The sequence below is a fragment of the Melospiza melodia genome, chromosome 30 (genome assembly GCF_035770615.1).
Source record: "Melospiza melodia melodia isolate bMelMel2 chromosome 30, bMelMel2.pri, whole genome shotgun sequence".
Classification (NCBI taxonomy): domain Eukaryota; kingdom Metazoa; phylum Chordata; class Aves; order Passeriformes; family Passerellidae; genus Melospiza; species Melospiza melodia.
Window position 1 is genome coordinate 198,030 of NC_086223.1, and position 10,322 is coordinate 208,351.

At 69.3% G+C, this 10,322-nt stretch overlaps 1 protein-coding gene across 1 annotated transcript in view; it reads right to left on the minus strand.

Moving 5' to 3' along the window:
- ARHGAP23 (Rho GTPase activating protein 23) overlaps positions 1-9,807 on the minus strand; it is a 33,614-nt gene extending 23,807 nt beyond the window's left edge. The window contains exon 1 of the mRNA XM_063178790.1: positions 9,730-9,807. Coding sequence (XP_063034860.1) covers positions 9,730-9,738 — 9 coding nt within the window. The 5' untranslated portion in view covers positions 9,739-9,807. The remainder of the gene's footprint in view (positions 1-9,729) is intronic.
- Between the last annotated feature and the right edge of the window lie 515 nt (positions 9,808-10,322).

Below are 10,322 nucleotides of genomic sequence, written 5' to 3' on the forward strand. Positions count from 1 at the left end.
CACACCAGTCACCGCCAGCCCCGCTGGGGACCACGCTTGGCCCCGAAAGCGCTGGCACCGCAGCCCGGCCCCCGCCCGGCGCGCACAGAAAGAGCCACTATGTGCCACAAGGATGTGCGACAATGGCCCGATTGTCCCCCGGAGCCACCGCGCTCCGTCCCACCCGCCCCGGGGCTGCCCCACGCGCTCGGCCCCATCAAGGGACCCTCTGTTGCCCTCGGGGGATGGCGGGGGGGGCACGGTCACCGTGGGCACCCCGGGGTGTGCGGGGACAGGCCGGGGGGTGCCACCGGTGGTGGGTGACCAGAGGGGCGATGGGGACCTGGCTGGTCACTGAAGGGGACACGAGCCTGGGGCCCAGGGCTGTGTCAGGAACTGTTCCCCAGCCTGGGATGGCTCCTGGAACCCCAAACCCTTCCTGCTGCGTTTGGAAAAGGGATTCTACTGGGCAAGGGCAGGGTCTGTCCCCATTGTCACTAGGGCTGTCCCTATGGTCACCAGGGCCATCCCTGTGGTCGCCAGGGCCATCCCCACAGTCACCAGATCCCATCCCCAAGGCCACCAGGTCCCATCCTCATGGCCACCAGGCTCCATCCCCATGGTCACTAGAACCACCCCACAGCCACCAGGGCCATCTCTGTTGTCACCAGGGCCACCCCCCTGGTCACCACTGCCTCATTTTGGTCACTTTGGGACAACTCACCCCGTTTTCCCCAAGGCCAGCCCAGCTCCAGCTTCACCCCCCAAGAATCGGGCCCAACCCCACACCCCAACACCCCCCACCCTTAAAACCACCCCTAAAACCTCTCCCAAACCCTGGTGACACCGAACCCACGGGGAATGTGGCCGGTCCCGGCGCGGCTGCGGTGGCACCGAGCTGCCGGACCGCGCCGCCGCGGCTCTTGCGCCACGCCAAGGTGTGCCGGGCTGGCAATTAGCGAGGCCTTAATGAACTCCTGGGGAGAAAGGAGGCGACTGCTCCAGGAGCTCCAGGCAGGAGGTCGGCGGTGCCTTTGAAGGAGCCACCTGGGGCATCCTGAGCTGGGCAGGTTTTGGGAGAGCTGGGCGGGTTTGGGGATAGCCAGGAGGGTTTTGGGAGAGCCAGGCAGGTTTTGGGAGATCCAAAAGGGTTTTGGGAGATCCAAAAGGGTTTTGGGAGAGCCAGGTGGGTTTTGGTAGATCCAAGAAGGTTTTGGGAGAGCCAGGTGGGGTTTGGGAGAACTGGGAGTGTTTTGGGATAACCGGGCAGGTTTTGGGATAGCCAGGTGGGTTTGGGGAGAGCCAGGTGTGTTTTGGGATATCTGGGAGGGTTTTGGGATATCCAGGAGGGGTTTTAGGAGAACCAGGCAGGTTTAGGGATATCCAGAAGGAGTTTTAGGAGAACCAGGCAGGTTTAGGGATATCCAGGAGGGTTTTGGGAGCGCGTTGTGGCCCAGCTGGCACAGCCGGCCCTGCCGCTGGCAGGCTGGAGGCAGCCAGGTCGATATTTTCCAACTTGAGAGCTTAAAATAGGTCATCTATCTCCATTCCTTTTTAAATCAGGTCTTGCTGCCTTGCCGAAGACAAACTTGGTTTATTAATGGGATAGCACCGACTTGAAACCTAATCCTGTTTTTTTCCCTTTTAATGAGAATAAAAGGCCATCCCGGGGCTCGGCAGCTTCCCAGGACAGCCCCCCCTCATCCCCGTGTGCTTTCTCCCAGTGAGTGGCTCCACGTGAACTGGGGAGAGGCTCCAAACTCCAGTTTGGAGCTGGTGCCACACTCAGCATCCCCCACGAGCTGTCTCCCCATGCCAAAGTCCCCAAACCCACAGGTCCCAAACCCAAACTCCCCAACCCCAAATTCTCCAAACCCACAGCCCCCAAACTCTCCAAACCCAAACTCTCCAAACCCAAAGCCCCCCAGACCCAAAGTCCCCAAGCCCCAAATACCCCCCAGCCTGGCAGCTGACCCTGGATGATGGCACCGGGCAGCGCTGCCAGCCCCGGGTCACATTTGGGATCACCATCACCCCCCTGTCCCTGCGCAGGGCCCGGTGCCAGCGGTGACACGCCAAGGTTAAACCACAGAGGTCAGAGCCCTGGCAGCCAGGGCTGCCACCAGCCCAGGGTGACCGGCAGGACCCCGGGGTGGCCCCGGGTGGCACCGCGTGGCCCAGCCCGGTGCCCGTGCCAGGTTTCGCGCTGGCGAGGCGGGATTGCGGCAGCAGCCCCGAGCACAGGCTTTTCCTGTCTTTCAAGTTCAGGGTTCAGAGAGAAAGGAGGGGGGGGAAAGTAAAAAAAAAGGCGTGAAGAAATTCAATTTGTAAAGCAGAGACGGCAAAAAGGGTTCGGGGCAGGAGCCGTGAAGGGGTGAGGGCTTTGGGGACAGTGGGACACCGTCCCTGCCACGCAGCCCTGGGGGCGGCTGCCGGGCGGGATTTCTGCTGGCGCAGCACTAAATCCTCACGGCAGGATGGCAAAGAGCCTTCATCCCCACACGTGGTGGGTAATGAACCCCTCCAAAGTCACCCCAAATCCCTCAGCACCCCAAATCCCCCCAAATCACGGACTCGAGCCCTGCCCCAGGTGCCGCCCCCCAGGAGGGCACATTTCACCCCAAAACAGAGCAGAAAAGCCGATTCCAAGATTCAGAGACACACACCCATCCCCATCCCAAAATTCCGAGCGCCGGCGCCCAGCGGTACGGGGTAAGCAGGGACGGGTCCAGGAGGAGCCATGATTAATGCTCCTCATCCCCGGGCCACTCCGCACACCCCAATTAACCCTTTCAGCCCGGTTAACTCCCCCGTGGCCGGGGCTGAGGAAGCCGAGTTCAAAAAACCAGGAACGGAGGGACCAATCCAGCTCTGGGGCCAGGATGTGCCAGTCTCACAGCGAGGGGTCCCCACGGCAGCCAGACCCCCGCCCCACGTCCCTCAGCGCTGTCCTCATCCCCACGCCAAGGTTTCGCCGGGATCTGGCATAAAACGGGCAGGAAATGGGGACGTAGCCAGGGCTGGGCTGGCCTTCCTTGGCACCGCGGACGGGAGACGGGAATCGCCCTCCGGGGCAGCGGCGCCGGGCGATGCCGATGCCCACCCGAGCATCAGCAGATCCTGGGGGGCTGCTCGGGGCTGGGGGGGATGGATTTGGCCTCCAGGAGCTCCTGGCACGCCGGGGGCTGCTGCCTGCCCGGAGGCGAGCGCTGGCGGGGATGGATCGGCCGGAGCCGCACGCAGCCAGCCCGGCCGGGAGTTTCGGAGGAAGTGCGTGGGTGTCCGTGGGTCCGTCCCGGGAAGGGGCAGCGCCTTCCCGGGGTCTCCGGGCCGGATCCGGGCGCCGCAGCCCCTCCGCCCTGCCACGACGCCGCTGTGGCTGGGGACAGGCCACCGCGGCCACCAGCGCCCGTGGCGTGGCGTGGGTGGCCGGACACCCCCGGACCCGCTGGCCCTGACCCACAGCCCGGGCCCGGAGACCCGGCTCGGTCCCGGTCCGGCCCCCGAGGGCATCGCCCAACACCCGGCCGTGCTGCCAGACCTCGGCGCCATCCCACACTCTCCCCGTCCCTCCCAGTTCCCCCAGTCCCTGTTCCCCCAGACCTACACTCGGCCGCTACCTCCATTTCCTCCCAGACCCCATTTCCCCGAGCCTGCTCCCTCCCCAGCCCGCCCAGTGCCCCCCAGTTCCTCCCAGACCCCGCTCCGCCGAGCCCACACCCTCCCAGTCCGCCCAGCGCCCCCAGCGCCGCGCCCAGTCCCCGCTGCCGCGTCCCCGGTGTCCCCGGTGCCGCCGGTGTCGCTCACCGCGGGGGCGGACGGCGGGATCCCGACCAGGCAGAAGGCGATCCCATTCATCGGGGCGCGGCGGGCGGGCTCGGCTCGGCCCGGCCCGGCTCCGCACGGCTCGGCTCGGCACGGCCCCGCACGGCGCTGCCCGCTGCGGCCCCGCGCGGCGCGCTCCCGCTGCGTTCGGCCCGGCGCGGCCCCGCACGGCGCGGTCCGGCTCGGCTCGGCTCGGCTCGGGCTGGGCCGGCGGCGGCCCCGGCCCCGGTCGCGGCTCCGCCTCCTCCGGGCGCCCGCGGCGGCGGGCGGGGCGCGGGGCGGCTCGGCTCGGTACGGCCCGCCCGGCGGGAGGGACCGGCACGGCACCGGGATGGCGGGGTGGGAACGGGAACGGGAACCGGGACAGCGGAACCGGCACCGGGATGGTGGGAACGGGAACCGGCACCGGGACAGCTGGAACCGGCACCGGGATGGTGGGGTGGGAACAGGAACCGGCACCGGACAGCAGAACCAGCACTGGCACTGGGATGGGAGCGGGATGGGCAAGAGACCCCCAGGAACAGGGAGGGACATCCAGGGACCAGGACAGGGCACACGGGGACAAGAGTGGGACACCCAGGATGGACAGGGGACACCCAGGAACAGGCAAGGGACACCCAGGGACTGGGACAGGAGTGGGACACCCAGGGATGGGCAGGGGACACCCAGGGACAGGGCTGTGTCACCCAGCAATGGGCAGCCAGGAGCCACCAGGACAGAGGGACAGGGACCGTGAGCTGAGCAGGACGGGCACAGGGCAGCTGGCACAGGGCAGCTGGCACAGGGCACCAGGAGAGGCAGGACAGGGAGAGCTGGACAAGCAGCAGCAGGGCGAGGCCAAGGCCGGGCACTGCCGGACACACGGACAGGAAACGCCAGGACAGAGGGACAGGAGTGACGGGGACTGGCACAGGCAGACAGGGGGACGGAAACAGCCGGGTCAGGGCTGACAGACGGACAAAGGCTGACACAGAGCTGCGGGGAAAGGAAACAGCGAGGGCGGGAAACAGCTGGACAGACGGACGGACAGAGCCTGGCCTGGGAGACTGAGGGATGGGGACAGCCAGCATGGGGACAGCCAGCATGGGGACAGCCAGCAGGGCCTGGCCTGGCTCAGGCTGCCTGGACACAGCAGAGCATCCCAAAACCAGCGCGGAGAAACTGCTGAGGAAACAAATCCCACAGCTGAATTTCAGGGTGCAAATGGCACCTGAAAGGCTCCACGGTGGCAGGAGGTGACATCAATGCCGTGACACGAGCCCTGAGTCACCTGTGGCACCAGCTGGCACAGCCAGGACCCAGCATCGGCCCTGGGGTGCGTGAGGGGCAATTTTGGGAGGGAAACGGAGCCACGTGTGACAGGAAAGTGGGAGGAGGTGAAGAAAACCGGGAGGAATGGTGGCCACAACCCCTGGGGACACAGAGACACGGCAGGAGGGGACAGGGCCAGCACAGGGACAGGGCTGGAGCCAGCAGGGCCAGCCAGGCGCAGAGGAGCCCAGGGAGGGGCTCAGGGCAGGGCACAGCAGGATCATCTCCCATTATCCCCTCACAGCACTCCGAGATGGCTCCTCTGCTGCTGGCAGGTGTCATTGTCTCCTCTCTGTCCCCAAACGGGACACAGCTCCATGTGTGGGACAGAGGCGGGGGCTGGAACAGACCCCCAGAGCACCCCAGAATTCCAGGGGGATGCAGCATCCCAAATCCTGCAGCTGGCACGGTGCCAAGGGCTCCGGCACCTCCACGCGATGTCCCCGCGATGTCCCCGTGCCACTGCCAGCCCCAGCCACTCCCCGAGTCCCGAGTGATCATCGGGCGTTTCCCTGCCTGCATCCCAGGTCTGCCCTCAGGGATGCCAGCCCGTGCCACGCAGCATTCCTGGGAATGCCAGCCCAGCCCGTGCCACGCAGCATTCCTGGGAATGCCAGCCCGTGCCACCCTGTGATCCCAGGAATGCCAGCCCGTACCAAGCAGTGCTCCTGGGAATGCTGGCCCATGCCACCTGACAATCCCGGCAATGCCAGCCAGTGCCAAGCAGCATTCCTGGGAACGCCAGCCCGTGCCACTCCATGATGCCGGGAATGCCAGCCCGGGCCACGCAGCACTCCTGGGAATGCCAGCCCATACCACACCACGGTCCCGGGAATGCCAGCCCGCGACACCGTGGCTGCCAAGCGCGAGTTTTCCGCGACACCATTAAGAAACTCCTGTGTCAACAACAACTTCCTGCGGGCTCCGGGGCGGGCGCGGCACCCCCAGAACAAACAAACGCCCGAGCCGCCGGAGCCAGGGCTGGAGCGGGGCCACGGGGCCGGAGCCGCTCACGGGGGCAGCTCCCACCTCTGGGCAGGGGACACCAGGGACAGGAGCAGGGAAGGGACACCCAGGGACACACGGGCGCGGGGCCACCGAGGACATCCAGGAAACGGGAGGGACGGGGGTCACCCAGGGATGGTGGCACCCTGGTGCCACCCACAGCACCCAGGGGTCGGATGGAGGGGTTTCCCCCTCTGGAAATGGGGGTGCCGGCACTGAGGGGACCCACGGGGTCACTGCCACCACTGCTGTCCCCTGCCTGGCCTTGGGAGCCAGGAGGGGACAAACAGCAGGATGGGAGTGACGGGAATTTTCTCCCCACAGGGCACAGCCAGGCACCCCCAGACCCCAACTGTGGCACCCCCAGGGGGTCGCAATGTCACCAGACCCGCATGGGACACCTCCCTGCCCGCTGTCCCCTCGCTGGGCTGTGCCAGGGCTGCCCTCTGCCTGCCCGGCCTCGCAGCGCTGCCCGTCCCGCCCGGCTCCATCCCGCTGGCCGCTCTCCAGAGGGACTTTCCAGGAAATGTCCCCTCGGGCTGGCTTTGGCACCGCGGGCCAGCCTGACCAACGTCCGTCCGTCCGTCTGTCCGTCTGTCCCTGCGCACAGCACAGGCCGTGGGAAGAGCAGAGAGCTCCTCCAGCTGTGCCACCCGCCCTGTCCCCTGTGGCACTGCCACTCCTGGGGCCCCCCCGGCTGTGTCCCCCACGAGGGCACACACGGCCATGTCCGGCCTGTGACACCCCCAGGCAGGACCCCGGCACTCCGAGTCCCCTCTTGGTGTCCCCAGTGCCACCAGGGAGGTGACACCACCTGAGCTGGCCCCGCGGCCCTGCAGGGACAGGGACTGACCCTGACACGGGGTCAGGGACAAGGACACGGCGAGGGCTGAGCCCCATCCTGGGGTGCACAGCCGGGGGGGCTCCGGGAGAGCCCCCAGCCCCATCCCCACCCGCCGGGGGGGCTCCGGGAGAGCCCCCAGCCCCATCTCCACCCGCCGGGGGGACTCCGGGAGAGCCCCCAGCCCCATCCTGGGGTGCACAGCCGGGGGGGCTCCGGGAGAGCCCCCAGCCCCATCCCCACCCGCCGGGGGGGCTCCGGGAGAGCCCCCAGGCCCCATCCTGGGGTTCACAGCCCGAGGGGGCTCCGGGAGAGCCCCCAGCCCCATCCCCGCCCCTGGGCACGTTCCCCACAGGTGTCCCCGAGGCTCGGGTGCCACCATGCCCAGGTGCTCCCTCCCCGCTCCAGGAATTCCCATTCTTTGTCTGGGAGCCGCACCCGCAGCCCCCCGGGCCACCGCGCCCCTGTGTCCCCACGGGCGGGGTGGGACAGGGCTCACACCCGCCAGGGCTCCCCACGCCCCATTCCGTGCCCATCCAGCCGAACATCGCCGCCCTGCCTCCCTCCCGGGCCGGGCAGCGCCCCTGAGCCCTGCCCACCCCATTGGGGGGCGCTGCCCGACCCCCACCCCAAATCCCGGCCGCAGGAGCGGGTCTCGGGGAGCAGGAGCGAATTTGGGGGGGCAGGAGCGTTTTGGGGGGGGCAGGAGCGGATCTGGGGGGGCAGGAGCAGGTCTGGGGGAGCAGGAGCGGATCCAGGGGAGCAGGAATGGATCCGGGGGAGCAGGAGGGGATTTGTGGGAGCAGGAGCGGGTCTGGGGGAGCAGGGGTGGATCCGAGGGAGCAGGAACGGATTTGTGGGAGCAGGAGGGGATTTGGGGGAGCAGGGGTGGAGCAGCAGCCCCCCGCCCGCCGCTCCCTGCGGAGCCGCTTCCGCGCCGCAGACAAAGGCAGCGAGAGAGGGGAATCCAGCCTGGGTGGAAGATGGGTTTTAACCTAATCCCGGGAATTAAAATGAAGAAAAGCAAAAGCGGGGCGCGGGGAGGAGCTGGGGGGGCCGCGGATCGGGCGGGGCGCGCAGGGTGACCCGCGCTGCCCGCGGGGGTGCCGGGGGTGCCCCTCTGGGCTGGGGTCTCGCCGGGTGCCCCCCACCCAGCGCCCTCCCGGCTCCAGGCGGGCGCTCCCAGCCCGCAGCTCCCGATCCCCGGCGGCGGCGGCGGCGCGAAGCCATTTTGAGCGGGCGGCCAGACGAAAGGGTTACGGCCGCAGCCCCTCCTTCCCTGCCCGCCGGCGGGGCCGTCGGGATAAACAACAGCGGGGCCGGGGGGGCAGCGCCCGGCCGGGGGGCGCCGAGGACTTACGCGCTCATCGCACATCAGGGAGGGGCCGCGATCCCGGCGGGGTTCGGGGAGCCCCGGGCGCTGCGCAGCATCCCCGGCTGCCGTGGGCGCCGTGAGCGCGGAGCGCGGCCGGGCAGCGCTGCCGGAGCCTCCCGGCCGAGCCCGGGGCGGCGGGCACATGCCAACCTGCTGCCGCTCACGGCCTAAAATTACCACGGCCCCTTCCAGAGGCGGCGCCGCCAATCAGGGCGGCGGGGAAGGCGTGCGGGCGGCTCGGGAGCTCCTCTGCATTGCAGCTGGATGTGGGAAGAGGGGATTTTACCGGCGGGGAGAGCGCAGCCGGCAGCGAGGGCCCGGGCGATGGCAGCCCCCGGGGGACGCTGCACCCCGCCATGTCCCCGCGGTGGCTCTGCCGGGGCTGCGGGGCCATCCCGGGGGTGCGGGCTGTGGGCTGTGGGCGCTGATGGCGGGTGGGTGACACGGCCATGCTGTGGCACCCCCGGTGCTGCCCCCCCGCCGCGGCTCGGGTAGGGGGGGCGGATTTTGCAGCACGCGGCCCCCAACGTGCGGGCAGCGCTCGCTGCGTGCTGGGGACGTGCCGCGCCCGCAGCGGCGGCTCCGCCGGGTCCCCAGCGCTGCCACAGCCCCTCCGAGGGTCCAGGGCTGCGGGGCACCCGCGAGGCATCAAACCCTGCGCTGGGATCTGCGCTGAGCCGGAGCCGCGGGGGCGGCGGGGGGAACACGAGGCAGAGCCCGGGGGCTGCGGGGAGGGAGCTGGACCCCAAAACTGGGGAGGGATGGTCGGGAGGGGGTGACCCCCACCCCAGAGAGCCTCCTGTCCACGCAGAGCCACGGCACGGGAGGTCCGAGAGACCCCCGGCCCCGGGTGGGCGGCGAGGAGGGGCGGCACAGCCCGGCCGGAGCGGGACGGGGCTGGAGGCGTCGGCCGGGGAATAACGGGATGGGGAGACGGAGCAAAGGACCCCCCCGGGGGTTTTCCACACCCCACGGCGGCTCCAGCCCGTTGCCCGAGCAGAAACCCCCTCCCCAAACCGCGGGCGGGACCCGCCCCGGGCTGTGGCGGGAGGCGGTGGCAGAGCAGGGACAGGGACGGGGACGGGGTCCCGCCGCACACCTGGGCCGGGGGAGGCGCACGGGGGGGTCTCAGGGCGGTGGTACCGGGGGTCCCGGGTGGGCGATGCTGCCGCGGGGCTCAGGTGCTGCCGGGGGAGGGTGGGTGGGGCAGAGAGCAGCAGGTGGGGAGCACAGCGGCCGCAGGTGGGGAGCACAGCGACGGCAGGTGCGGTCCCCGGGGGTGCCGGACCCCCGGAACGGCGCCGCGCCCGTGGGTGCTGGACCCGCCCGGTCCCCGCCGCGGCAGCTCCGGCCCCGCTCCCGGTCCCGCTCCTTATCCCGGTCCCGGTCCTACCTGCTCCATGGGGTCGCTCAGGGGGCGGGCGCGGCGGTCCGGCCGCGGGCCATGGGCCGCTCCCGCTGCCGGTGCTGCTGGCGGTGCCGGTGGCGGTGCCGGCGGCGGAGCCGGCGCGCCCCGGTGCGGTCCCGCTGCCGCCGCCTCTCGCCGCCGCCCACGCCCGGCGCCGCCCGGCGCATCCCGGGAGCGGCGTCATGTGAGCGGCGACGGGAGGGGGCCCCGGCCCCACCCGGACCCCGCCGCCGCCCTCCCCTCCCGCCCCTCCGCCCGGCCCCCCCGGGACCCGCCTGCCCCAGCCCAGCTGCTTCCCTCCTCCTCCATCCATGGATCCATCCCTCCATCCACCCATCCCTCCATCCATGCATCCAATCCATCCATCCACCCACCCATCCATCCATCCACCCATCCATCCATCCATCCATCCATCCATCCATCCATCCATCCATCCATCCATCCATCATCCATCCATCCATCCATCCATGGATCCATCCATCCATCCATCCATCCATCCATCCATCCATTCATCCATCCATCCACCCACCCATCCATCCCCAATCCATCCATCCATCCATCCCCAATCCATCCCCAAT